Source organism: Podarcis bocagei (assembly GCF_964188305.1).
Source record: "Podarcis bocagei genome assembly, chromosome: 16".
NCBI lineage: Eukaryota > Metazoa > Chordata > Lepidosauria > Squamata > Lacertidae > Podarcis > Podarcis bocagei.
Window position 1 is genome coordinate 32,722,444 of NC_138142.1, and position 24,251 is coordinate 32,746,694.

The following is a 24,251-nucleotide window of genomic DNA, read 5'->3' on the forward strand; positions in this document are numbered from 1 at the left end:
CCGCCAACGGAAACTCAAGTCCTGATGCAACGACACGTGTGTGTGTGTGTCAGGAAAGAGTCAACCACGTTCCATTGACTCTGCATTCTCCAACTTAGTGCCCTCCAGATGGTTTGGACTACAACTCACCAGGCTGGCTCTGCCTGATGGGAATTGTAGTTCCAAAACATCGAAAGGGATGGGCAGCAGGTCGGGTAAGGCTGCCATAACTCATCTGAGGTGCTCTGGAAAGAAAAGATAAATAAGGAACAAAGGCATTCCAGGAAATGATGGTTCAGCATTTTACTCTACTCTGATTCCTCCAGCAACAATCAACGAACACCAATGTGCAGTTATGAGAATATCTGGCTTGGAGTGGGCGTCGAATGAGCAAATCTGCCATTTTGTTTTTTCTCTTTTTTCTCATTTTAAATTCAGTTCTCCCCATTTCAATATCAGTTTGTACTCATTAAAACTGATCAGCATTTTAGTCAAATTCCTCCTAATGCACACATGTTGGTGTGCAATTGTGTCTAATATAAGCATTTGTGTAAATCAATTTCCTCTAATACAATACATTTATAATGCTTCCCCCCCCTACAGATATATGCATTTTTGGCACGCTTCAATCTAGCATAAGCATTTTTCCACACATGCCTTGGAGAACTGCTCTGCAAAACTCAGAGAAGTACAAATTTCAAACAATGGGACTGTTTTTGAGCTTTGTTTTGGGAAAGCTGCAAATTAGGTAGAAACATAGGAAACTCCCATATACTGAGTTAGACCAATGTCCCATCTAGCTCAGTATTGCTTACACTGACTGGCAGCAGCTCTCCAGGATTTCAGACCAGGACTCTTTTCTGAACCCTAACTAGAGATGCCAGGGATTGAACATAGGACCATCTACCCACCAAGCGGAAGCTCTGTCCACATAGCTGTGTCTCTTTCCAGATTCACATATAAACGTGAACTGAATCAAATTTCTACCCCACCACTAGTTGTAGATATCTCTGAAGTTTTGTACCTCTGTAATGTTGTTTTATTTTTAAAAAAAACCTCTGATAATAAATACATAAATAAACATAGATTCTCGCAACATCTTAAAAGACCGTCTTCACATCCCTCCCAAGAGCAGCCATCCTTTTCAAGAGAAGAAAGAATTGGAAATGACAATTTGGCAGGATCTGAATACATGGCTTCTTCTTGAGCTGACTGAACTGGTCCACGGGGCTTTGACTGGGCACTTGGGGAGAGTTAAGAGTGACGATGACACAAGTTATTTGCAGTCCTCTCCCCAAAGGGGGTATGTAGAGTACAGGGTTGAGCCAAGACATTTTGCTGGAGAAGAAACAGTATGTTGTAGGATGGAGATGAGGAACTTCAGGCTCGGAGCCTGAATTGGCCCTTCAACTCTCTCTCTCTGGCCCTTGGAAGTATCCCCAGGCCACACCTCCTCTCCCCAGACCACACCCTTCACTGGCCCTGCGTCCAATCCACATACAGAATCAGATTGGACTCAACGTTGAGCGTTAGTTCAGCACTGGTGACAATGGAACAGTGTTGTTCATGACAGCCCCAAGGACACTGGGTCCCGTCCTCTAACATTTTGCTGCTTCTTTTTAACTGCCTGAATCTGCTGCCTCATTCTGCCTTATGGCAAGTCCAGCCCTGGTAGACCACTTTTCAAAGTGGTGGTCCAGGTCAGATCTGTCTGTGCACCCTCTCTCAGTCCATGAAAGATCAGGGGAATGGACTGGTTCAAATTCCCCAGCGCTGAGAGTTCAGAATCGCTCCCCTTCCGTCCCAGAGGCAGCAAGTAAAGAGCTGGGCAAAGTCCACGAAAACGACAGAGCCTTTGAAGAAAACATCTCTGAAGAAAACACTTGCCATCTCTGTGTAGACAGCATGGATGGCACCAGTGTTATTTTTCTGAGAAAAAGAGGTGCCAGAACTCACCATAAATGCCTCACTTGTTCTCTTATAATGGCAGTGGCGCCCACCTGAGAGGTACCAGAACTGAGTTCCGGCTGAAAAAAGGCCTGGATAACACAAAATCGCTGCCCCTTCCACCCTGGAGGCAGCAACAAACACAGCATGTTAAAAGCAATGGCGTCGAGTGAAGCTCCCCCAAAGAAACAGAGCCTCGAACTCTGAAGCAACAGAGATGCCATCTTGCCAGTAGACGCCAACACCCTGCTCAGAGCTGCTCCTCACTGCGGAAAGAGCTGTTTGCCGCTCCGTCCAGGCCTGGCTCAGCGTCGAGGATGTTGTCCATTGACCCGCGGTGAGGATGCTTCCTCCTGTTGCGGACGCAGAAATGCCAGGCCAAGGCGGAGATGACCACAAGGATGATGGTGGCAGCTAGCCCCGCAGCTATGTAGGCATAGGGCATTTGGTGGGCAGGAGTCCGGATGAGGCGGCACGGCCCGTGCTGCCGGGTGCCATCGTCCGTGGGGCTGGATCCGGCCCGGTTGGATGCCACGATGCAGAACAGGTACTCGTGATCTGGCAGCAACCCTGAGACAGCTGCCAAGCGGAAAGTGTTGTTGAGGGCCGGGCCGGTGAGGAAGTCCTCACCAACTAGCTGATAGTGCAAGCGATATTCCTGGACCGTGGAAGAAGGGGCACACCAGCGCATGCTCGCTCCCACCTCGCTGGTGTGGACCATCTGCAGGCGGGGCGGCTCGGGGGGCACATCTGGGCCGGTGACCCCCGGGCACAAGCACCCGCTAGCCCTACTCAGCTCTGCGCAGGGCACTTGGAGGTGCTGGCAGGGGTTGTATTTGCAAAAGTGATGGGGCGGCTGTGGAAGGCCGGGCGTCTGGGGCTCTGAGGTCAGAGGGTAGTCGTAATCGTCGTAATGTTGATTGTCAGGATAATCCAGAGAAGGTTTGACCGGAGCAGGCCATGAGGTCCTGTCTTTGCTCACCGCCGGGGCGTTGCTCCCTGAGGGATGTGGGAAGAGGGGGTTCTCTTTCAGGGGCACGGGCAAAGGGTGCCCCATGCTTGTCGGTGATGCCTGGGGGCAGAGGGTCAGGATCCAGGCCGCTACCAGAAACAGCCCTGAGATTTGCATGGCTCCTGGTAACAGATGGAAGAGAAGCACAGTAGAAGGGGGAAATAGGGGTGTTTTAATTTATTTTAATAACAACAATAAAAAAAAATATTTATATGCTGCCCTCCCCAGCCGAAGCTGGGCTCAGAGCTGCTAACAACAGTAAAAGTAACACAGTTTACATAAAATCACAATCAATTAATTGAAATACATTCTAAAATCAGTTCATTCTAAAACCAATTCAGAATCAAATTAATGGCAACCATTGGGCTGGAGTTCTATGAGAATTACCAAAGGACTATTGGTCTATTTTTTTCTAATCAATTTTTTCAACATATAACAATGTCACACAGATAAATAATGAAATATCCCACCCTAACTCGGAAGCTGGTGTTTATGCAATACATAAACAACCAAATAACGTAGGTTCTTATCCCAAACTACTATTTGTACAGAAGGCGATAAGCAGTTTAAGATAATCAAAAGTAATAGTTTTTAAGAGCTGGTTTTAAATGGGAAGCTGCCTTGAGTCATAGAATCAACACAGAGTTGGAAGAGACCCCAAGGGTCATCTAGTCCTACCCCTGCAGTGCATGAATCCTTTGCCCAATGTGGGGCTTGAACCCACCGCCCTGGAATTAAGATGCTCTGAGGTATCACAAACCCAATTTACAAAGCCCTCCACAACGTGGGTCCAGACTATCACAGAGACCATATATCTCTGCCCAAACACTGAGATATTTGAGGGAGTCTCGGTTAGTGATCTACCACGGTTCAGAGACATGCCTCGTAACTACCAGAAGTGGTGTGTTCAAAATTGCGGGTCCAATCCTGTGGAACTACCCTCCTGATTGAGATAAGAACTCATCCTGTTCCCCGCTGAACTGCAGGTGCTTGACAATGACTTTCCAATTTCAGCATTTTAAGGTTCTCCATTTCTAGGGTTTATTTCAATTGTTCTTATTCTTTGTACAGTGTTCTTAAAAAAAGTATGCACACTGCTTATAAATTATAACTATTAAGTCTTATATAAATACAGATCTAAAATAAAATACCCCCCTTGCATCTTTCATATGGTGAAACATTCAGAATTCCTAAACCACCAGATCTGACATTACGCATTACTATTTTGAACGAGGTGACTGCTTGTGCGCAGCCAGATTTATGCATGCTTGTGGCTGGAGTCAAGGTCTGAATCAGAAGTGGTAACCCACAGGATGAGGAAACCTGTGGCCCTCCAGATGTTGGCTGCGTACACACCAGACATGTAAAGCACCTCACAAAAAGAATTATGGGAATTGTAGTTTACCCCCGTAGAGCTACATTTCACAGCACCCTTAACAAACCACTGTTCCCAGAATTATTATTTTGAGGTGGTGGGGAATGTGTTTCGCATATATTTTAAATGCACAGTGCATTCACAGCCTAAGTTGGAGGATGAGTGAGACGAGGGCGCTGCTCTCCCTTTGCAAAGGCTGATGTGCTGGATCAGACCAAGGGTGTATCTAGTCGAGTGCCCTGTACCCAGAAGCGACCTGCAAGATGTGAAGACAACAGACCACATCTGATCTGCCTCTGCTGATTTTGGAAGTAGAGTTCTCCTGAACCAGAGGGTCCATCACTGCCTCCTACAGGATCTAGAGCAAGGAGACGGGGAACTCAGGCCTGGAGTCCAAATGTACCCATCCAGGTCTCTCTGCCAGATTCCTCAGGACCCTCTCCAGGCAACATCCCTCCTGAGGCAGCACATACCCCATGCATTTAAAGAATGCCTCAAATACAGTGGTACCTCGGGTTACATATGCTTCAGGTTACAGACTCTGCTAACCCAGAAATATTACCTCGGGTTAAGAACTTTGCTTCAGGATGAGAACAGAAATCGTGCAGCAGCGGGGCAGCGGCAGCAGGAGGCCCCATTAGCTAAAGTGGTGCTTCAGGTTAAGAACAGTTTCAGGTTAAGTACGGACCTCTGGAACAAATTAAGTACTTAATCTGAGGTACCACTGTAATCCTGGGAACTATAGTTTGTTAAGGAACTGTATATCTGTGCGGGCTGAACTACAGTTCCCAGGATTCTTGTGGTGTGGTAGTACATGTATATATCCTGAGCTGGGCCCTTCAACAGCCTTCCTTAAGTGTTTCTACCAAGCTGGAATGTGCCCTTGGACTTTGACCATACCTTTTGCTTGCCCCAATAGAGCATGTGTACAAGAGATTACTATACAAACATAAACGTTACCTTTCTTGCTATGCCGACTCTTTACTTCTGGCCCTTCCCACTGCTAGTATGCACCACCCCTCAAGATGGGAATGTGACCCCCCCTCAAACAAACAAACAAGATCCCCCACCCCTACTTTACCCCAAGAGGAACGCAACTTAAGAGGCGAGGAGGAGGAGATGTGGCTCAAGGGGGCAAATTCACTCACCTGGATGGTGGATGTCTGCTTTTGGTTGCTAGGCAACAGGCTGCCGGGGAAGGGTCTCTGCAGCAAGTTATTACCCAAAGGATGCAAGGTGGCAGGAACTCCCCTCGATGAAAGAACTCCGATGGAGCTGTTTCCAGGAATAACAGGACCCACCAGGCAAGGACCAAAAGCCTGTGGTGCTGAAATGTGGTGTGTGTGTGTGTATCAAAAGCTGCCTGTATGGGATGGGGTGGCGTGGGGGCACAATAATTGCCGCCTCAGAGCCGAGGAGAAATTTGTGGTATCCGTGGAAATGATAAGAGCTCCTTGCCTGCCGGGAACGAGCAAAGTGGTGGCCTCTTGCGAAGCCCAAAACCCAAACTTTTATATCCTCCTCGTGGGATGATCTCATCGCCCCCCTTCACAACCTCTTCCTCCCCCCCCCCACCTCCTTTACAGCTGGGCCCAGCCAGTGGGAATGAGTACAAGGCAGCTAATGGGCGTGGAAAATTCTTTGGCTTGACAGGGACCCCCCTGGCAGGTGCCTGGAAAGAAAACAAATAGTGCCTTATAAGGGCTATTCACGTCTTTCTCGGAAATCCCTCCTCTGGGTAAGAGAGGGAATAAATAAGAGTTGAGGGGAGAGAGAGAGAGAAAGTAAAAAAGACTTAACAGGAGACAAGGAAGGGTGTGTTTGTGTGCTGTGTCACAATCCCAGGGGGGGGACGGGACTATTCTTACATGGGCAAACTGATTCAGGATACTCATCCCAGACAGAGGGAGAGGTATTTTTCCTGCTCCCAGACCAGCTCTGCCCTGCCTGGAGCCACACACTCACCCAGGTCTCAGCCACTCATTGGAGCATCAGCACAGACAAAAGACAGTTTCCAGGGATCATCTTACACCCAAAGCGGTGCCAAAAAAACGTGATTTACAGTGCAGTGGGGGGGGGGCTTTCCAGATGTTGTTAGACTCCAACTCCCAGCCAATGGTAAGGAATTATGGAAGTGGAAGGCCACAGGTTTCCCACCCCTCACTTATATTATCATATTTGCTTTCTTTCTTCGTCTTCCGTCCCAAAAGGATCTCATCCTCTTTTTCTTTACTGCTGGGCTTTCTTCCCATTTTGCAAGCCGAAGGACTGAGGCCAAAGACAGCGAGGCTCAAGAAGAGACCACACATGGAGACCAATAGGAAATAAGCTTGCCACCTCCTCCATAAAACAGGCCTGTTACGGTTTTATGAGCTGCAAGGCAGGCAGATGTTCAGCAGGTGAAGCCACATAGCACCCCCATGTCAAGAGAAGCTTATTCTGTTGAATTTATGGCCTGTGCAAAGCTATTTTGATGTATTTTTCATCTTTGTTGGAAGCCGCCCAGAGTGGCTGGGGAAACCCAGCCAGATGGGTGGGGTACAAATAATAAATTATTATTATTATTATACTATTAAAGACATGGAAGCTGTGTGTGTGTGTGTGTGTGTGTGAGAGAGAGAGAGAGAGAGAGAGAGAGAGAGAGAGAGAGAGAGAGAGAGACTGAGAGAGAGAGAGACAGTCAATGAGTGAGTTAACGAGTAAGAGAGAGAACATTAAAAAGCAGTGATGGGACGCCCAGCGCGAAGTGTCTCCGCTCCACACCGGCCAACAGGAAAATATCTAAGAGCCAAAAATCCGTCATTCTCTCGTTTATTAATGAGGTCATTCCAAGAGCAGAAAAATTGAAAAGGAAAATAAAATAAAGACAATGCATTTATTGGATCTTAAGAAATATTGTACAAAACAGTTGTGCTGGAGAGATGCTGCTTGATGTACCCATCCATGTTTTAAAACAACTTATTGTTTTACTTTTATTTTCCTAATCGACAACAGACAGAAAACTCCCCCCCCCCATTGACTGAAGTTTCGATAACCCGCAGTTGTCTTCCATCATGAGCAGGCAAAGATCTATGACTGACGCCGACGTACGCAAAAGACTTCACCTTCTTTATTTTACCACAGAGTATAATTCCCATTTTAGAGGTGGGAGAACTGAGGCCACACAGACTTAACTGAATTTTGAAATCCTGGCGGACAGGGATTAAAATAAAGGAGGTACACGACTTTCTTAAGAATACAAAATATGTATTCTTAGATTCCCTCCATCACTTCCTAGAATGTGTCTCTTGTATACCTCATGATGCCTTTCAGAGCCCCACTGTGCAGAGTTTTGAGGTAAGATAGTGGTGTTAATTTACTTATTCCATATATCCCACCCTTCCACCAGAATGAGCCCAGGTTGGCTCATGCATCCCTTTGAGGAAAAAATATATGTTTTAAAGCCTTCTCAGAAACAGTTAAAAACATATTATTAACCAGTGATCTCAGATTAAAGTTTTAAGGAATACTTCAGGCTCTTTTGGACCAGCTCAAAGCCCTTTCTTGGTGGGCTTCCCTGGTAGCAACAGCCCTTCACACTGCAGATGGGAGACAGATCTAGCGACCAACGTAGAAGAAAAAGGAGGGTCCAGGCTGTGTGTCGGCAGTGGGCTCTTCGGGGACCCCAGGAGTTCCCTCCCCACAAAACCAGCAAGAGATGACGGCACTCTTCTCCAATTCCCTAGTAAAGGTAAAGGGACCCGTGACCATTAGGTCCAGTCGTGGCTGACTCTGGGGTTGCAGCGCTCATCTCGCCTTATTGGCCGAGGGAGCCGGTGTACAGCTTCTGGGTCATGTGGCCAGCATGACTAAGCCGCTTCTGGCGAACCAGAGCAGCGCACAGAAACGCTGTTTACCTTCCCGCCAGAGCGGTACCTATTTATCTACTTGCACTTTGACAGGCTTTCGAACTGCTAGGTTGGCAGGAGCAGGGACTGAGCAATGGGAGCTCACCCCATCGTGGGGATTCGAACCGCCGACCTTCTGATCGGCAAGTCCTAGGTTCTGATTTAACCCACAGCGCCACCCACGTCCCTCTCCAATTCCCTAGTGTGGCAATAATTCTAAAGGCAACCTCACTTTTCAGCTAATATTCCACTTCCTCTCGGATCATCACCAGCTGCACGTAAAGCTGCTCAGGACATGACCCTGGCCAACTCCGGGCAACAGCAAAGCAGAGCTCTTTGCTACTGCCTCAGCTCCTCTGCAAGGAAATTCAGAAAACAGGCTGCGCAAGGAGGTCACCCTTAGAACTTCCTAAACGAGCTTAACTTTGGAACTGTTGAGCCGACCGCAATTGCCACGTGGCAAGGATTTTACTACGATTCGCTCCTTTTCTTCCTCAGTTGCCCAAACAAGACAACACAAAAACTAGTCTAGAAACCTCCAAAGGTTTGCATTCAATGCTTTCAGCATCTGTAGAAACAGAAGACATCTTCCAGGACGAATGGGGCGTTTAGAGAACTACCATATTTTACACTGCCGTTTTTTGTTGTTGTTTTTTAAAGCTACTTTTTGTCAAGATTCTGATGTGATCTGAAAAGCACTTTGCCCTTTGGGTTCAAATGGGTTGCTCTGCTGATGGGGGAAAGGGTACTCTGTACATGCTCAGAGGCACGCAGCCCGTGTCAGACTTAGCAAAAGCAGACAACCATATTCAAAACGCATGTTGAAAGCTTTTGCAAGTTTAAGGAACAGTGAATTGCAGGGGCTGCCAGTCCATGAATACTTTGATCATTTGCTTTAACTAACTGGGAACATGTTTCTTCAGCTGCTTTCAGATCCTGTAAGCTTCCATAGAATCATAGAATTGTAGAGACAAGATGTCAAACTGTTCTTCTATGCAACAACAGCGACAAAAGTACTGTTAGCCCAGAAATGGAAGCAAGAAGAAATTCCAACGAAAGAAGAATGGCAGACGAAATTAATGGACTATGCAGAATTGGACAAAATGACAGGAAGGATTTGAAACCTGCAGGACCAGAGATTTACAGAAGATTGGAAGAAGTAGATGAATTATTTGAAGAGCAACTGTAATCAACAAATTACGCTAGTAGGACTACAAGACGTTTTGTAAGGAGAAATATACGAAGTGTTACAAAGTAGAAAAAGGTAGAGATATTGGTTATGAGTTTGAAATGTAATAGGGAAGATAAGAAATGCATACTAAGAGATTAGATTGGAAAATTTTCAGACAGGACTGATGGAAGGCAAAAAAATTGACTAAGATGTAAAAGTATGTTTAATTACTGTTGAAAATGATATGTTAAAAAACTAATAAAAATTTATATAATTTTTTTTTGTAGAGGTGGGAGGGACTCCAGGGGTCATCTAGTCCACCCCCCTGCAATCCAGGAATCTCAACTAAAGCATCCATGACAGGTGAAAATCCAACCTCTGCTTGAAAACCTCCAATGAAGGAGAGTCCACCACCTTTCAAGGGAGTCTGTTCCACTGTCAAACAGCTCTTACCACCAGTAAATTATATGTGATATTTAGTTGGAATTTACTTTCTTGCAACTTGAAGCCATTGGTTCGAGTCCTGCCTTCCAGAGCAGGAGAAAACAAGCTTACTCCCTCTTCCAAGTGACAGCCCTTTTAGATATTTGAGGATGGCTATCATATCTCCTCACATTACAGCTCTTATAAAATAAAGAAACTTTTAACATCCCAACATTTCAAATTATTTTATTCCCAGCTGATACAGCTCCTCTCAAAAGATCTCCTTTGCATTTTTTTAAAAAAAAGAAATAAAAACAGGGTTGGGGATAGGGAAAAAGATATTTTTAAAAACAGGAAGAGGAGAAACACAATCTTAATTAACAAATGTTGCCTAGACATTGTAAGGACAAGCAAGTGGAACCGACTGCACATTAGGGGAATGCTAATTAAATTTCAGTCGGAAGAACTGGGGCACAGGGTACGACTGAGACGTTGCTTTTCAAAATCCGCTTTTGTCTAAATTTGTGCTGAGTCATTATCATGAGTCTCTGACTAAGCAAGGGGACTGCATTCCTGAGCAAAAGCTCTTTCCAGCAAAAAAAAAGGGGGGGGGAAGGAGAGAGCTTTGGCTGAGTATGAATTAATTCTGAAAACAGCCCGCATGATTAAACTTGGAAGAACTCAATGGAATTCAGAATTGCTCATACACTACGTGCCAGTTTCTATACCATGGAATAGCAAAATTCCAGCCTTACAAAAAATCCTCAGAGTGAGTGGTGCTAAATTCCGCTCATCTTGCATAATTTAAGAATGAGTGGCGTGTGTATTTCTGGTACACAGCTTGCTCAGAGTATTTGCTCCACGTACAACCCGATAAGCCGAGGTTTTGGTTGGCAAATAGTGGGAGAAAAGGTGGAGGAGCGGAACGGGAGAGAGAAGACTGTCTGGCAATCGAGGATGAGACGCAAGGTGGACCTCATGACACATGGCCAATGCATGTTGGGGGTTTCCATTTAGAAAATTTGCACCTAAGGTGGTGGCGAAGGCGAATCATTTCTTAATTTATTTTTAATGGAAGTTTATTTGAAGGAAGGAAAACGAAGAAGGAAAAACCTGTCAACTTAACAATACAGACATGCCCCCACTTACCTGTGATAAGCTTGTGTGTGACTACATATACCTGCAGTAAAAAAGGTAAAGGGACCCCTGACCATTAGGTCCAGTCATGACTGACTCTGGGGTTGCGGCTCTCATCTCACTTTATGAGCTGAGGGAGCCGGCGTTTGTCCGCAGACAGCTTCCGGGTCATGTGGCCAGCATGACTAAGCTGCTTCTGGCGAACCAGAGCAGTGCACGAAAACACCGTTTACCTTCCCGCCAGAGCGGTACCTATTTATCTACTTTCACTTTGATGTGCTTTTGAACTGCTAGGTTGGCAGGAGCAGGGACCGAGCAACGGGAGCTCACTCCGTTGCGGGGATTTGAACCGCCGACCTTCTGATCGGCAAGTCCTAGGGTCTGTGGTTTAACCCACAGCGCCACCCGCGTCCCTATACCTGCAGTACTGGGAAGTAAATAATTCTATTCAAACCTGGAAATGGCGGGAGAGAGCAGGAGTTTTCTCGTGGCTCGTGAGGAGACCCTCCCCGGAGCCCAAAGAGGATTTCAGTGAGGGCAGAGGAAGCTCCGAAGAGACTTGGGCTTTGTTTAGGCTGCTCAGCCTCCCCGCCTAGCAGCCGATTTGCGGGGTAACGCAGCAGCCGTCATGCAGCCAGCCTCGAGCTTCAATTCTAGTTGTGGATATTTTTGGATATAGTCTTTTTGGTCTGGATTGGTGGGAGAGCGGCAGAGAGGGTGTTTAAAAGATGCTCCCCATGCACACAATTTTTCACTTACACATGGCAGGCCCCCAGAATGTAAGTGGGAGGGTGAAATCCCCGAAAAGGATGTTACTTTTTTTCTGTATGCCACAACAGCTGCGAGAATATTACTAGCGAAGAATTGGAAGAAACAATATTTACCAACTATCGAAGAATGGCAGATGAAGATGATGGACAATATGGAACTTGCTGAACTGACTGGGAGACTCCGAGACCAGAGAGAAGAGATGGTGGAAGAAGACTGGAAGAAATTTAAAGAACATCTGAAAAAAATATGTTTAAATTTAAATCTTAGAATAGCTTTGGAAGTGGATATAGGCTGTAGGGTTAGAAGTAGAAGATAGTGTATTTTAAAATAGTATCATTTGTAAGTGATAAAATGTGAAGATTTTTATGGTAAAAGTGAGTGTGATAAAAAAAATGGTTAAAAATTATGATATATGTAAACTGCTAAAGAAAATCAGATAGGGGGGACTTGGGGAAGCCCACCTAACAATGTTTAGAAAAAATAAGGATAAGACAAGAATTTATTTGTATTTGTGTGTGTGTGTGTGTGTTTGTGTTGTTTAGTTGTGTTATAAAATGAATAATTTGGGGGGGGGGGAACCAAAACAGAATGTAAGTGGGAGACACCTGTACATTGGATCATCCAGGATCCTGTCCAGCCAGATGCCTATGGAAAGCCTGCAAGGAGGATCCCAGTGTAAGGGCAACTCTTCACCTCCTACAACTTGCCGGAAGCTGCAGGATACAATATGCATCACCAGTCCATCCATCTTTATTATTATTATTAATTAAATTTGTATACCACTCAACATTTGCACATACAGCTCAACATATGCCATCCAAATGTGGAATCAGCTATCCAAGCGAAGTCGGCATTTATAAACAGTGCGTTCAACATGTAACATTAATACTCAGCCCACCGAGTATTAGATAGTGGGTATTTTCTCCTTCCAGGCTGGAAGTTTAAGTCTCTCTTAGTGAGCCCATGGGCTCTCAAAATCCATTTTTGTTGTCCTGCCGTGAATCCCTGCTCCACTTAATCTAGAAGGACGTGAACATGCACAGATATCAAGGATTTCACCAATACAAAATTGATACAGGCATGTGGGCCAGAGGCAGGGTGGGGGCTCCTTTGAACTTCTCTGTTGAGGGGCGAGCGGCTGCCCACCCCTCAGAGAAGAAATGCCAGGCGGAAGAAACAAGCTGCCTACCTTTCAACATCCCGATGTATCGCCAGATCGCGATGTTTGGCTGGTGATACATTGCAATGTTGAAAACCTGACGCCGCCCAGCCCTACTTTCTATATAATCATCTGCCTTGGTAAAGGTAAAGGGCCATTAGGTACAGTCGTGACCGACTCTGGGGTTGCAGCGCTCATCTCGCTTTATTGGCCAAGGGAGACGGCGTACAGCTTCCAGGTCATGTGGCCAGCATGACTAAGCCGCTTCTGGCGAACCAGAGCAGCACACAGAAACGCAGTTTATCTTCCCGCCGGAGCAGTACCTATTTATCTACTTGCACTTTGACGTGCTTTTGAACTGCTAGGTTGGCACTTCTGCCTTGAGTGAGGAGCAAATGCTCACCTAATTTCCAGCAGATTTGAAAGGGGATTGGACTGGTCACAGTTACTGAGGAAAACTGGATTTCTTTTCAGCAACAACTGGAGGGCTGTGAGTTTCCCCACTCCTGCTTCAGACTATGAGGCCTACCCCCCAAAACGTATTTCATCCCCTCTCCTGCCCACGTTTCCAAAGCAATCCAGGAGGGACAGACGGGTACCACCACAACAAACTCAAGTTTCAGCAAAGCATTTCACACAGCCCTGCGCAACACCACTGAGCTTAGTTAGGAGTGCCAGCAAAGCACCATGGGAGTTTGGCAAACAACATGTGACCTACGTTAGTCCTCGCTGCAAGCAAGCAGTGCGCACGCCCTGCACTACGAGGTGAACACATCCTTCCAGCTGGCGTGTGGAGCAATAAGGGTCATCCCCACTACCACTGGGCTGGAATTTGAGGCGAGAGTTACTAGCTGTCTCTGGAATGCAGACAAGCCCTCCTTCCCAGCCAAGACGGGCCAGATGAACATTGGATCTTTGTAAACTGAAAGACGTCAGGTTGGGTGGGACCCTGCTCTGGCTGCAATGATTATCGGAAAACCCTATTAATTGAGAAAGTGGCAGCTCAAACAGCCAAAGGAACATGAGTGTTGAGGCAAGGCAACTTCCAGGGTGCATTTCATGCAGGGTGGTGGTGATGAAGCCCATCAATCAGGCAACTCAAGATTCTGCATCAGGAAAAAGGAGACATTCCTCTATAAACCCCGTGCAGACAGAAGTGCCTTGCCTCTCAGCCTGCGTGATTTATTCTGGAAACTGAATGTGCAACCCCTACAGGCGTGCTGAGTTGCACCCGACATTGGGGGCCCCTCGATGTGCATGCACGATGCCACACGTGCGATACACACCCCAGTCCAGACAGGCAGACTTGGCCCACCCACTCACCCCCCAGCCCTTTTGGAAAGGGACGCACAGGCAAAGATGCTTCACCCTGTGCATCCCTGGCAGAGAGCGCCTTCTGGAAAAGCTTTCTGGTGTTCCTCAAAAGTACGTGTGGGACAAAAAAGCTTCGCCCCATGGGAGGGGGGGCGCACGCAGAGGACGCTCTTCCCTCTCTGCTTGTCTCCGCCCCTGTCCAGCTTCCAGGCACTTGCCTGACAATGGCAGGGGACGGATGTCTCGGCCCCCTGCACACCAATATTGAGGGGGCTGAAGCTTCTTCCGCCCCCTCTGCTCGGCGCCCCTGAACCCCTTTCCCATGGAAGCCAAGGTAGTGCACTCCGATGTTGACCGCAACTCCAGCACTATTTAAAGTGGGATGATACTGCTCTAAGTGCATAGTGGAGAAGGGGCCTAAGGGCTCGTCGACTCTTCTGTTTGTGCTGCAGAATCGAGGCACTGGGTGCATGATCTGAGCAGGTACAGTGGTGCCCCGCAAGACGAATGCCTCGCAAGACGGAAAACTCGCTAGACGAAAGAGTTTTCCGTTTTGGAGGTGCTTCGCAAAACGAATTTCCTATGGGCTTGCTTCGCAAGACGACAATGTCTTGCGAGTTCCTGCTGGTTTTTTCCCCTCCCCTCCTTTTTCTAAGCCGCTAAGCCGCTTATCATAGAATCATAGAATCATAGAATCATAGAGTTGGAAGAGACCACAAGGGCCATCGAGTCCAACCCCCTGCCAAGCAGGAAACACCATCAGAGCACTCCTGACATATGGTTGTCAAGCCTCTGCTTAAAGACCTCCAAAGTAGGAGACTCCACCACACTCCTTGGCAGCAAATTCCACTGTCGAACAGCTCTTACTATAGAATAAAAAGCCGCTAAAAGCCGCTAATAGCGCTAATCCGCTAAGAGGGTTGCTTCGCAAGACAAAAAAACCGCTAGACGAAGAGAATCACAGAACGGATTCTTTTCGTCTTGCGAGGCACCACTGTATTTTTTCAATCCTGTGGTTTTCCTACTGAATCAGAACAAACGATCGACGGAAAACCTGATTGACGTCCGAGTCAGTGGTAAACAGCAAGTTTTCCCAGGAAAAGCTCTGGGACAATATTAATAAATTGTAGAATTAAAAAAAGGTAAAGGACCCCTGGACGGTTAAGCCCAGTCAAAGGGGACTATGGGGTTGCGGCGCTCATCTCGCTTTCAGGCCGAAGGAGCTGGCGTTTGTCCACAGACAGCTTTCCAGGTCATGTAGCCAGCATGACTAAACCGCTACTGGCACACAGAGGACCGTGACGAGTGCCAGAGCGCACGGAAATGCCATTTACCTTCCCGCTGCAGTGGTACCTACTTGTGCTGGCGTGCTTTTGAACTGCTAGGTTGGCAGGAGCTGGGACCGAGCAACAGGAACTCACCCCATCACGGGGATTCGAACCGCTGACCTTCCGATCAGCAAGCCCAAGAGGCTCAGTGGTTTAGAGCACAGCGCCACCCGCATCCCTAAATTGCAGAATTATAGAGTTGGGAGGGACCCAAGGGTCATCTAGTCCAAACTCCTGCAATGCTGGAATCTCAGCTACCTGTGCCTACAAATCACAGACCTAGAAATCACACACAAACGGAAGGGTGGAGAGGTCCCAAGACTCATTCTAGGCTTCTAATCTAGTCCAGGGTGTACATGGCTTAAAAACCCCCAAATCCACCTCCCAGTACACAAGAATTCACGGCATGGCTTTTCTCCAGCACAGAGTTTTTGCAATACACTGGCAACTAATTCGTTAGCAGGTAAATCTTTATTTTAAGTTACAGTGTCTCCGGGTGAGGAGTAGGGGGTGGGGGAGAGAAAAAGGAGCTGGAATGTAAACACAAGCTGGGAGCAGAGGCTCCCTTTGGAGAGCAAGGCCCGTGGTGGGTGCAAGCTATTGGGAGCAGTGCAAAAGGCTGAGGAGGGGCTCGTCCGGCCGCAAACAAACCCGCCCGCCCCCTTTTCAGGAACTGGAGCAAGTACTTCTCTGCCGGATCTCTGAGCCTGGCGTGAGGGTCCTGGCCCCCGGGGGCAGCAGGCTTGAGGGGTCCCCCTCCCGGGAAGGGGCTGGGAAGTTGACCTCAGCAAGCAGCGTGGAATTGTCCACAGACTCAAATTCCGTCTCTGCGAATGAATAAGCAAACGGGAGATAAATCAGTATTCACATGTTGGAGAGAAGCCCCTGTTATCCAGGCATTTCAAACAGGAGGGCGGGAGGCAGGCCTTTGGGGCTCACAGCTCAGTTTCAGCTATTGACTGTTAACTTAATCTAAATGTAACACCGCAGCATTAGTTTTTAATCTTATTAGTATTAATAACACTAATACTAGTAATAACAATATAATAATTTTAAAAGCAACATGATTAGAATGAAATCAATATCAACAGCATTTCTAGGACTCTTTTCCACCTTAGGACTGCTCTGCAAGACAATATAAAAGCACCACTGGCACCACTGCTCCCGTGAAATTTTCCAGTTGTGACCTTAAACAGATGCTGCAGACTAGGGCTGGGTGATATATCGCTATACAAAACTGGTTTGAAAGTCTGTATCGTTATATTGGTTTCATAATTTTTGACCTGACAATATATCGTGAATTTGCTATGCAAAAATCACAATGTGTGAAAAACCGTGAACCCAGCCTATGTTAACTCTGCAGGCTCAGCTCTCTCCTGCAGGGGGCAGCAAATCAGAGGAGCAGGTACCGGCAAAAATCACCATGGAAGAAAAACTGTGAAGTTGCCAGTGCCCCCATGTAGCTCCATCCTCATTTCAGACATTGTGATGTATCAGTATATTGCGATGTTTAGCTGGTGATATACCACGATGTTGAAAACCAGCTATCGCCCAGCCCTACTGCAGACTCCGGCCCAATCGCCTTCTAAATCCAGCCTGTGGACGGTCCAGGAATCAGCGTGTTTTCACATGAGTAGAATGTGTCGTTTTATTTAAAATGCATCTCTGGGTTATTTGTGGGACATAGGAATTCGTTCATTCCCCCCCCCCCAAATATGGTCCGGCCCCCCACAAGGTCTGAGGGACAGTGAACCGGCCCCCTGCTGAAAAAGTTTGCTGACCCCTGCCTTAAGCCATCCAACCTCTGCTTAAAAACCTCCAAGGAAGGAGAGTTATGCTATGCTTACCTTTGTATAGCAGGCTATATGCCACCTTAACAACAGTTAAGAGGTTTATTTACACACTTCCCCACCCAAGAAAGCATGCATAAGTAGATACAGTGGTGCCTCGCAAGACGAAAAGAATCCGTTCCGTGATTCTCTTCGTCTAGCGGTTTTTCATCTTGCGAAGCAAGCCCATTGACGGATTAGAGGATTAGCGCTATTAGCGCTTTTAGCGGTTTATCAGCTTATCGGATCAGCTGATAAGCGGCTTAGCGGCTTAGAAAAAGGGGGGGAGGGGAAAAAACCAGCAGGAACTCGCAAGACATTGTCGTCTTGCGAAGCAAGCCCATAGGAGATTCGTTTTGTGAAGCAGCTCAAAAACGGAAAACCCTTTCGTCTAGCGAGTTTTCCGTCTTGCGAGGCATTCGTCTTGCGGGGCACCACTGTATGTGTGTGTCCCTTTAGCTCTGCAGTCTCCTGGTTTATTGTTATATACTGCATGCAAAACATGGATCCAGGAGGGGGGTGGAGGAAACTCAGGTGAGGACCAGGACATGCCACCTACCTTCGCTCATCCCATTGTCCAGACTGGACCTTGTCCCAGAATCAGGTTTCTCCAGATTGCTCTTTTGGGCCTGCATCTCAGCAACTGTTGCAGAAGCAAGAGGAAGAAAATCAAGCCAGGCCTGTAGGCTGGAAATCGTGTGTTGAAAAGAGGGAGCGTCTAAGATGGCAAGGAAATCATGGCAGAATACCCCATTCGTGGAACGCCCTCATAGAAAACCTGCCCAACACAGAGTTGGTCTACTGGTCCATCTTGCTCAGCGCCGTCTACACTGACTGGCAGCGGCTCCCCAGGGCTGCTTTCAGAAAGGGAGTCGTTCCCAGCCTTGTCTGGAGATCATAGAATCAGAGTTGGAAGGGACCCTGAGGATCATTTAGTCCAACCCCCTGGAATGCAGGAATATGCAGCTGTCCCAGACGGGGATAGAACCCGCAACCTGCATCTCCACCCCCATCATCCAGCCCGGACACTGAGGTCCAGCGCCGAGGGCCTTCTGGCGGTTCCCTCACTGCGAGAAGCCCAGTTACAGGGAACCAGGCAGAGGGCCTTCTTGGTAGTGGCACCTGCCCTGTGGAATGCCCTCCTACCAGGTGGAGTCTCCTACTTTGGAGGTCTTTAAACAGAGGCTTGACAACCATATGTCAGGAGTGCTCTGATGGTGTTTCCTGCTTGGCAGGGGGTTGGACTCGATGGCCCTTGTGGTCTCTTCCAACGCTATGATTCTATGATTCTATGATTCAGATGTCAAAGAGAAAAATAACTACCAGACTTTTAGAAGACATCTGAAGGCAGCCCTGTTTAGGGAAGCTTGTAATGTTTAATAGGTTATTGCATTTTAGTGTTTTGTTGGAAGGCGCCCAGAGTGGCTGGGAAAACCCAGCCAGATGGGCGGGGTATAAATAATAAATTATATTATTATTATTATTATTATTATTATTATTATTATTATTATTATTACCCCGGTGTCATCAGCACCATGCTGTAACCAGCTGAGCTATGGATAAGATGCCAGGGATTGGACCTGGGATCTTCTGCAAGCAGGACAAATGCTCTGGCCCTTCCCCAGAGACGTTTTTTTTGTCACCTCCTTTGTCATCTTTTTCAGCACCTTTAGATTTTTAAAATCATTATTTACAACCTGACCTGTACCATTTGACTCCAAGAACAGGGTGACACAATTCATTTAAAAGAGTAAGTTGTTTGCCTCATGCCTGGACATGAGAACCACCAACCCACAGGGAATTCTGTAGAGCGGAATATCAAATCTTGGCTTATTGGCCCTCATCCAACCCATTACAGTGGTACCTCAGGCTACATACGCTTCAGGTTACCTAAGCTTCAGGTTACAGACTCCGCTAACCCAGAAATATTACCTCAGGTTAAGAACTTTGCTTCAGGAGGAGAACAGAAATTGTGCTACGGCGGCGCGGCAGCAGCAGGAGGCCCCATTAGCTAAAGTGGTGCTTCAGGTTAAGAACAGTTTCAGGTTAAGAATGGACCTCCGGAACGAATTGTCCTTAACCCGAGGTACCACTGTACAGAAGAGGTGGGGAGCCTCAGGCCACAATCCTAAGGCCACGTGCCTTGCCAGCCTCACTTCGCACCCTCCTTCAGTATTTTCTGCCTGTCTGGAATGGGTCCTTGAACTCCAGTAATGCCTCTTGCATGTCTGGATGGATGCATATAGAAACCAGCCCACCGCACAAAGGTGAACATTTAAATTTGCTGCCCCTCCCACCACTGGCATGTGGCTCCCAGAAGGCAATGCGGCTCTGGGGACAAAAATGATTCCCTGTCCCTGCATTATAGCAAACAGACCGGAATTTAAAATTTAGTTCAGATTTGAAATTAGAAATTATTTAGAATAAATGAACAAACGTAAGCTATAATACAACAGAAAATAAATGGCAGTTATGGCAGCAGATAAAAGGAACGCAACAGGGACATTATGGATGTAAGGACAGGAAGTCCAAGCGTAAGAAATTATTAAATTGACAGTGAAATGAACAATGTCAAATTTTGTGCAAAAAGCTAATAAAATTTTATTTTTAAAAAGGGTTTTAAGATTTGGCTCTGGATATCATAAAAGCTGGAGAAGGTACAAAGAAAGACAACTCTCACTCTGTGTGTGTGTGTGTATGGACAGCTTACACAACTGGGACCTTGCAACTTGCCAGCAGGTGAAGGGGCACGTCCAAGGCTTTTAAAACCACGAACTTCGAACAGAGACCCAGGGATGGGCTGCAGGAGGAGGTTTCGCCCTTCACACACTACAATACAAGATTACCCAATTTATTTTCAGTGGGTTCAAGATAAAAACCAAAGACAGGGCCATTTCATGTTGTGCATAATTACGAAATCTTAAGGCAGCTGGCGCAGTGCCTGTCCAGATGGAGTGAAAACAAGATCCAGATACAAGTTATGTTGAGAAATTGGTCCAGAGGTTAATTTCTGCAGAACGTTAACGTCATAATGACATACATCATGCATGGAAGGGAACAGAGAGTAGCCACATCTCGCCAACTCAGTGGGGTGGGTAGGGCTCGTCCCTTGAAAATATATTTTCAGATGAGTATCTTAAACAGTTTGCTGCTGTTTTTATCTGATTTTAATGTTATTTCATTGTGTGCGTGCAAATTGCTTTGAGGCACCTGAATACAAATAATGCCACTAATAAATATACTGAATTAATTACTAAGCGAGATTTCACCATGCATTGGAGGTGTGTGTGGGTGTATGTGAAACTACTTGGAAGAAAGTGTGGTTTAAGTAGATGTCAACTGTTGCGTTCACAATCCGTGAGAAAAAGTCTGATCGTTATAATTGATACTGGACGTGTAGTAACATGCACTTCTTAAAAATAATATGTTTTTAAAGAATAAATATCAAGATGTTGTCCTCAAGGTCTTATAATTCACACTTGAAACTGAAACGATTTCTGAGCAGTAGCATATTTTGCCAGAGGCATTTGAACACTGCTATCCTAACAAAATACCGTATTTTTCGCTCTATAACACGCACCTGACCATAACACGCACATAGTTTTTAGAGGAGGAAAACAAGAAAAAAAATTATTCTGAACGAAACAGTGGATGATTTTTGTGGTTCATGCTGTGGCCACAGACATGTGATCTGACGGTGAGTTTGGGGTAGCCCAATGCAAAAATCCTGAGGATCCATGTGGATCCGTGCTTTGTAACCACGTTTTAAGTGGGGAGGGAAGGAAAAGCACTCAAGGGACAAGGAGTATGCGTGGGGTGTGTGAAGGATGCTGCTAATAATGCAGAAGAAGGGTATAAGGGGAGAAGGCTCCTCTCCTCTCCCGCTTTGCTCCTTTAAAACAAGCAGGCTCTGCTTCTCTCCCTCCTCCGCAGCTTAGAGAGCTGAAAAGCTTTGCTGCTATTTAGCGAGCTGAGTGGGGAGGAGAGAGGGACAGAGAGCACGGTTTAAAGCAGCCAACCAGACAGGAGCTGCTTACACCTGTGTAAGTGGCTCCTCTCCCGCTTTGCTGTTTCAAAGCGAGCCACGGAGGAGGGAAGGAAGGGGAACCATGGATCCTCTGCTCACGACTGCAGCAGATCCCCCCCCCCCCGCCACCTGTAGGCATTCGCTCCATAACACGCACAGACATTTCCCTTTACTTTCTAGGAGGAAAAAAGTGAGTGTTATGGTGCAAAAAATACGGTAATTAGTCATCATCTAGTTGAAAAGGAATTGTTTTGTTTGTCCTCTAGTATCCTTAATTGTTTATTGCTTTGTGTGTGTGTAATTTCAAACAACCGCATTGTTTTATCTTTATTTGCTAATCAATTATATCTTTTTGATCAAACAAATATTTTCTTTCTTTCTTTTTCTTTTTTTAAAAAGCTCATTTTTATCTACCTTTAGATCACGTACAACATCATAAGCACACAGGTTTGAAAACGAGAATTAGATGAGCTGAGCTGGAAACAAAATATTGCAATGTGGGCAGTTCCTGTTCAAGGATCCAGCTAGCCTCTTTCCCGATTACTCCATTCCATCCCATTAAATCACCAGAATTCCCTGCAGGCCTGTGCAGAGCTTGTCTTAGGCCTGGGGCGGGAGTCCCCAGGCTGCTGAGAGGCCCATGGCGTTCTTGGCAAGACAATGTAAAGTCAGGCAGGCCCTTAGAGGTCCCCCTGCCCAGCTTAGCCCTCCGAGGCCCGGAGCAAGTGTACGCAGCTGCCCCTCTCTGCACAGGTCCGGTTCCCTGTACAGTCATACCTCAGCTCCCGAACACCTTGGGAGTCAAACGTTCTGGCTCCTGAACGATCGAAAACCAGAAGCGATTGCTCTGGTTTTTGAATGTTCTTTTGGAAGCCAAACATCCGACGGGGCTTCCAACTGACTGCAGGAGCCGCACTTTGGAAGTCGAACGTTTCGGAAGTCAAATGGATATACGACTGTACAGTGGTACCTCTGGATACGAAGGGGATCCCAAAAGCGCTCAACCTGAAGCAACTTCAAGAAGAAGAAGAAGAGTTTGGATTTGATACCCCGCCTTTCACTCCCTTTAAGGAGTCTCAAAGTGGCTAACATTCTCCTTTCCCTTCCTCCCCCACAACAAACACTCTGTGAGGTGAGTGGGGCTGAGAGACTTCAGAGAAGTGTGACTAGCCCAAGGTCACCCAGCAGCTGCATGTGGAGGAGCAGGGAAGCGAACCCGGTTCCCCAGATTACGAGACTACCGCTCTTAACCACTACACCACACTGGCTCTCAAGGTATGACTGTATATCCTCCAACCAGGCAAGTGAGAGGCATCATTAGAGTTCAAAGACACATTCCAGCAGCCAGGCAAAACCATCTTGGAGTTCAAGGGCAGTCTGCATTAGAAGGGAAGTGGGGGAAAGCAGCAAGTTAGCCCCTCCAAGACAGCTGGACAGCCACTGTGGGCAACAAACTCCTAATCCATCTAGCCCTTTGGTCTGATCCAGAAGAGCAATTGTATATATATTTAAAGCGATTGTCCGAAAGGCAAAAGAGCATCGAAAAAAGTGCAGACCTGGGGGGCCACTAGGGGGCGCATCGGAAGATGGCTGACAATAACATCTCTCCGATCCACATGAGGTAATTTGGAGGCTATGATGGGGGTAATTAGCCTCCTTAACCCCCCCCCCCGGATTGAGGGGGGGGGACGGCCCTTGCCTGCTGTGCCCTATACCACCCCCGCATTTGTGGGGATGGGGGCACTAGGCACAAAGCCCTCCTGTGGGATTCCGGCACTCCTCGAAGCTGTCTCTGATCCGCGCCACTAGCTGCAAGAATCGTCAAAAGAAACAATTTGGACGAGATAAATTGCACATACTTCAAGGAAAGAGGGGGAGTAAAGACTGCTGACAGAAGAGATCTCTGATAAAACAAGACAAGAATAAAATATGAGAAGATACGTCAAGATACGGTACGGCAAATGACTGAGGGGGGAGGGGGGGGAAACCCTCATTACTTTTCTATGTGATTAAACAAGAATCCCCTCCCCTAATGAGTCAGAAATGTCGTTTTAAGGACTTAAGCTGTGGATTTAAGGCTGTGTGGAGATAAATTTTCAAACCAAAGCAATGTTCCAAGACGAAGCTGGAAAGTTAAGAGTTTTGGAATGACGCAGTTAAAAATGCCATCGCCATTTTGGGAGGCATTGTCGTAGCTCTTGAGTCTGGGAGGAGAAAGAGAGAAACAGAGTTGTTTACATATCGTGGATTAACTCCTCAGTGGGACTTAAGAGTGACAACTGCCTAATTTATGATGGAAAGAGCGATGTTATCTACGAAGGAGATGATATATGGAAACCATCTGGACTTAGATTGGAAGAACGGGAAATTCACACAGGATTATTACATTTGCTTATCGGCTCAAGGAGACTAACAGAAGAGATCGTAAAGGAAAAAGAGAAATTATATGAACAAGATATGATGTGGAAACACCAAGATAAGATTGGATAGAACTATGAATTTTGTTTGGACTGATTGGGACTGATTTGGACATTAATGCAGTAATAAGAAGATGATTTGAATCCCCCTTTGGATCTTGAAGTATGGGTTCCCCCAACAAAATTTAAAAATTTGGCTTTGGAATTTGGAATTTATGTGATGTGATTTAATTTGATGTGATTGGCCAGTTAATAAAAATTATTTAAAAAGAAAAAGAAAAAAAAAAGTGCAGACCTGCTCTCGACAATTCGTCATCCTCTTCATCAGCCCCCACATCCTCTGGTTGACGTGAAGCAGCCTCTATTTCCTTAGAGCCTGCAGAAGAATGAAACCAAAAAAAGAGTTCAAAATAATTTTATTTGTTGCATTGTTACCGCTGCTGTTGCTAAAATTTCTATCCTGCCCTTCCTCCCA

General features: G+C 46.5%; 3 protein-coding genes across 4 annotated transcripts in view; all 3 read right to left on the reverse strand.

Annotated features, from left to right (window-relative positions):
* LBHD1 (LBH domain containing 1) overlaps positions 1-24,251 on the reverse strand; it is a 109,441-nt gene that overhangs the window by 67,491 nt on the left and 17,699 nt on the right. The gene's annotated exons all lie outside the window — the stretch shown is intronic.
* LRRN4CL (LRRN4 C-terminal like) lies at positions 268-6,422 on the reverse strand. Its single transcript, XM_081173387.1, has 2 exons — positions 5,462-6,422; positions 268-3,060 (listed from the first exon to the last, which is right to left on the reverse strand). Exon 2 carries the CDS (start codon positions 3,053-3,055, stop codon positions 2,177-2,179), a length of 879 nt encoding a protein of 292 aa, XP_081029513.1. The 5' UTR covers positions 3,056-3,060; positions 5,462-6,422; the 3' UTR covers positions 268-2,176.
* BSCL2 (BSCL2 lipid droplet biogenesis associated, seipin) overlaps positions 15,956-24,251 on the reverse strand; it is a 32,087-nt gene continuing 23,791 nt past the window's right edge. For both annotated transcript variants that reach the window (XM_081173358.1, XM_081173357.1), the window contains 3 exons: positions 24,072-24,152; positions 17,892-17,975; positions 15,956-16,330 (listed from right to left, as the gene is read on the reverse strand). In XM_081173358.1, coding sequence (XP_081029484.1) covers positions 16,170-16,330; positions 17,892-17,975; positions 24,072-24,152 — 326 coding nt within the window. In that variant the 3' untranslated portion in view covers positions 15,956-16,169. The remainder of the gene's footprint in view (positions 16,331-17,891; positions 17,976-24,071; positions 24,153-24,251) is intronic.

Excerpts from the sequence above, each read along its gene's own strand:
- LRRN4CL (XM_081173387.1), bottom strand. The coding sequence starts at position 3,055 with ATGCAAATCTCAGGGCTGTTTCTGGTAGCGGCCTGGATCCTGACCCTC.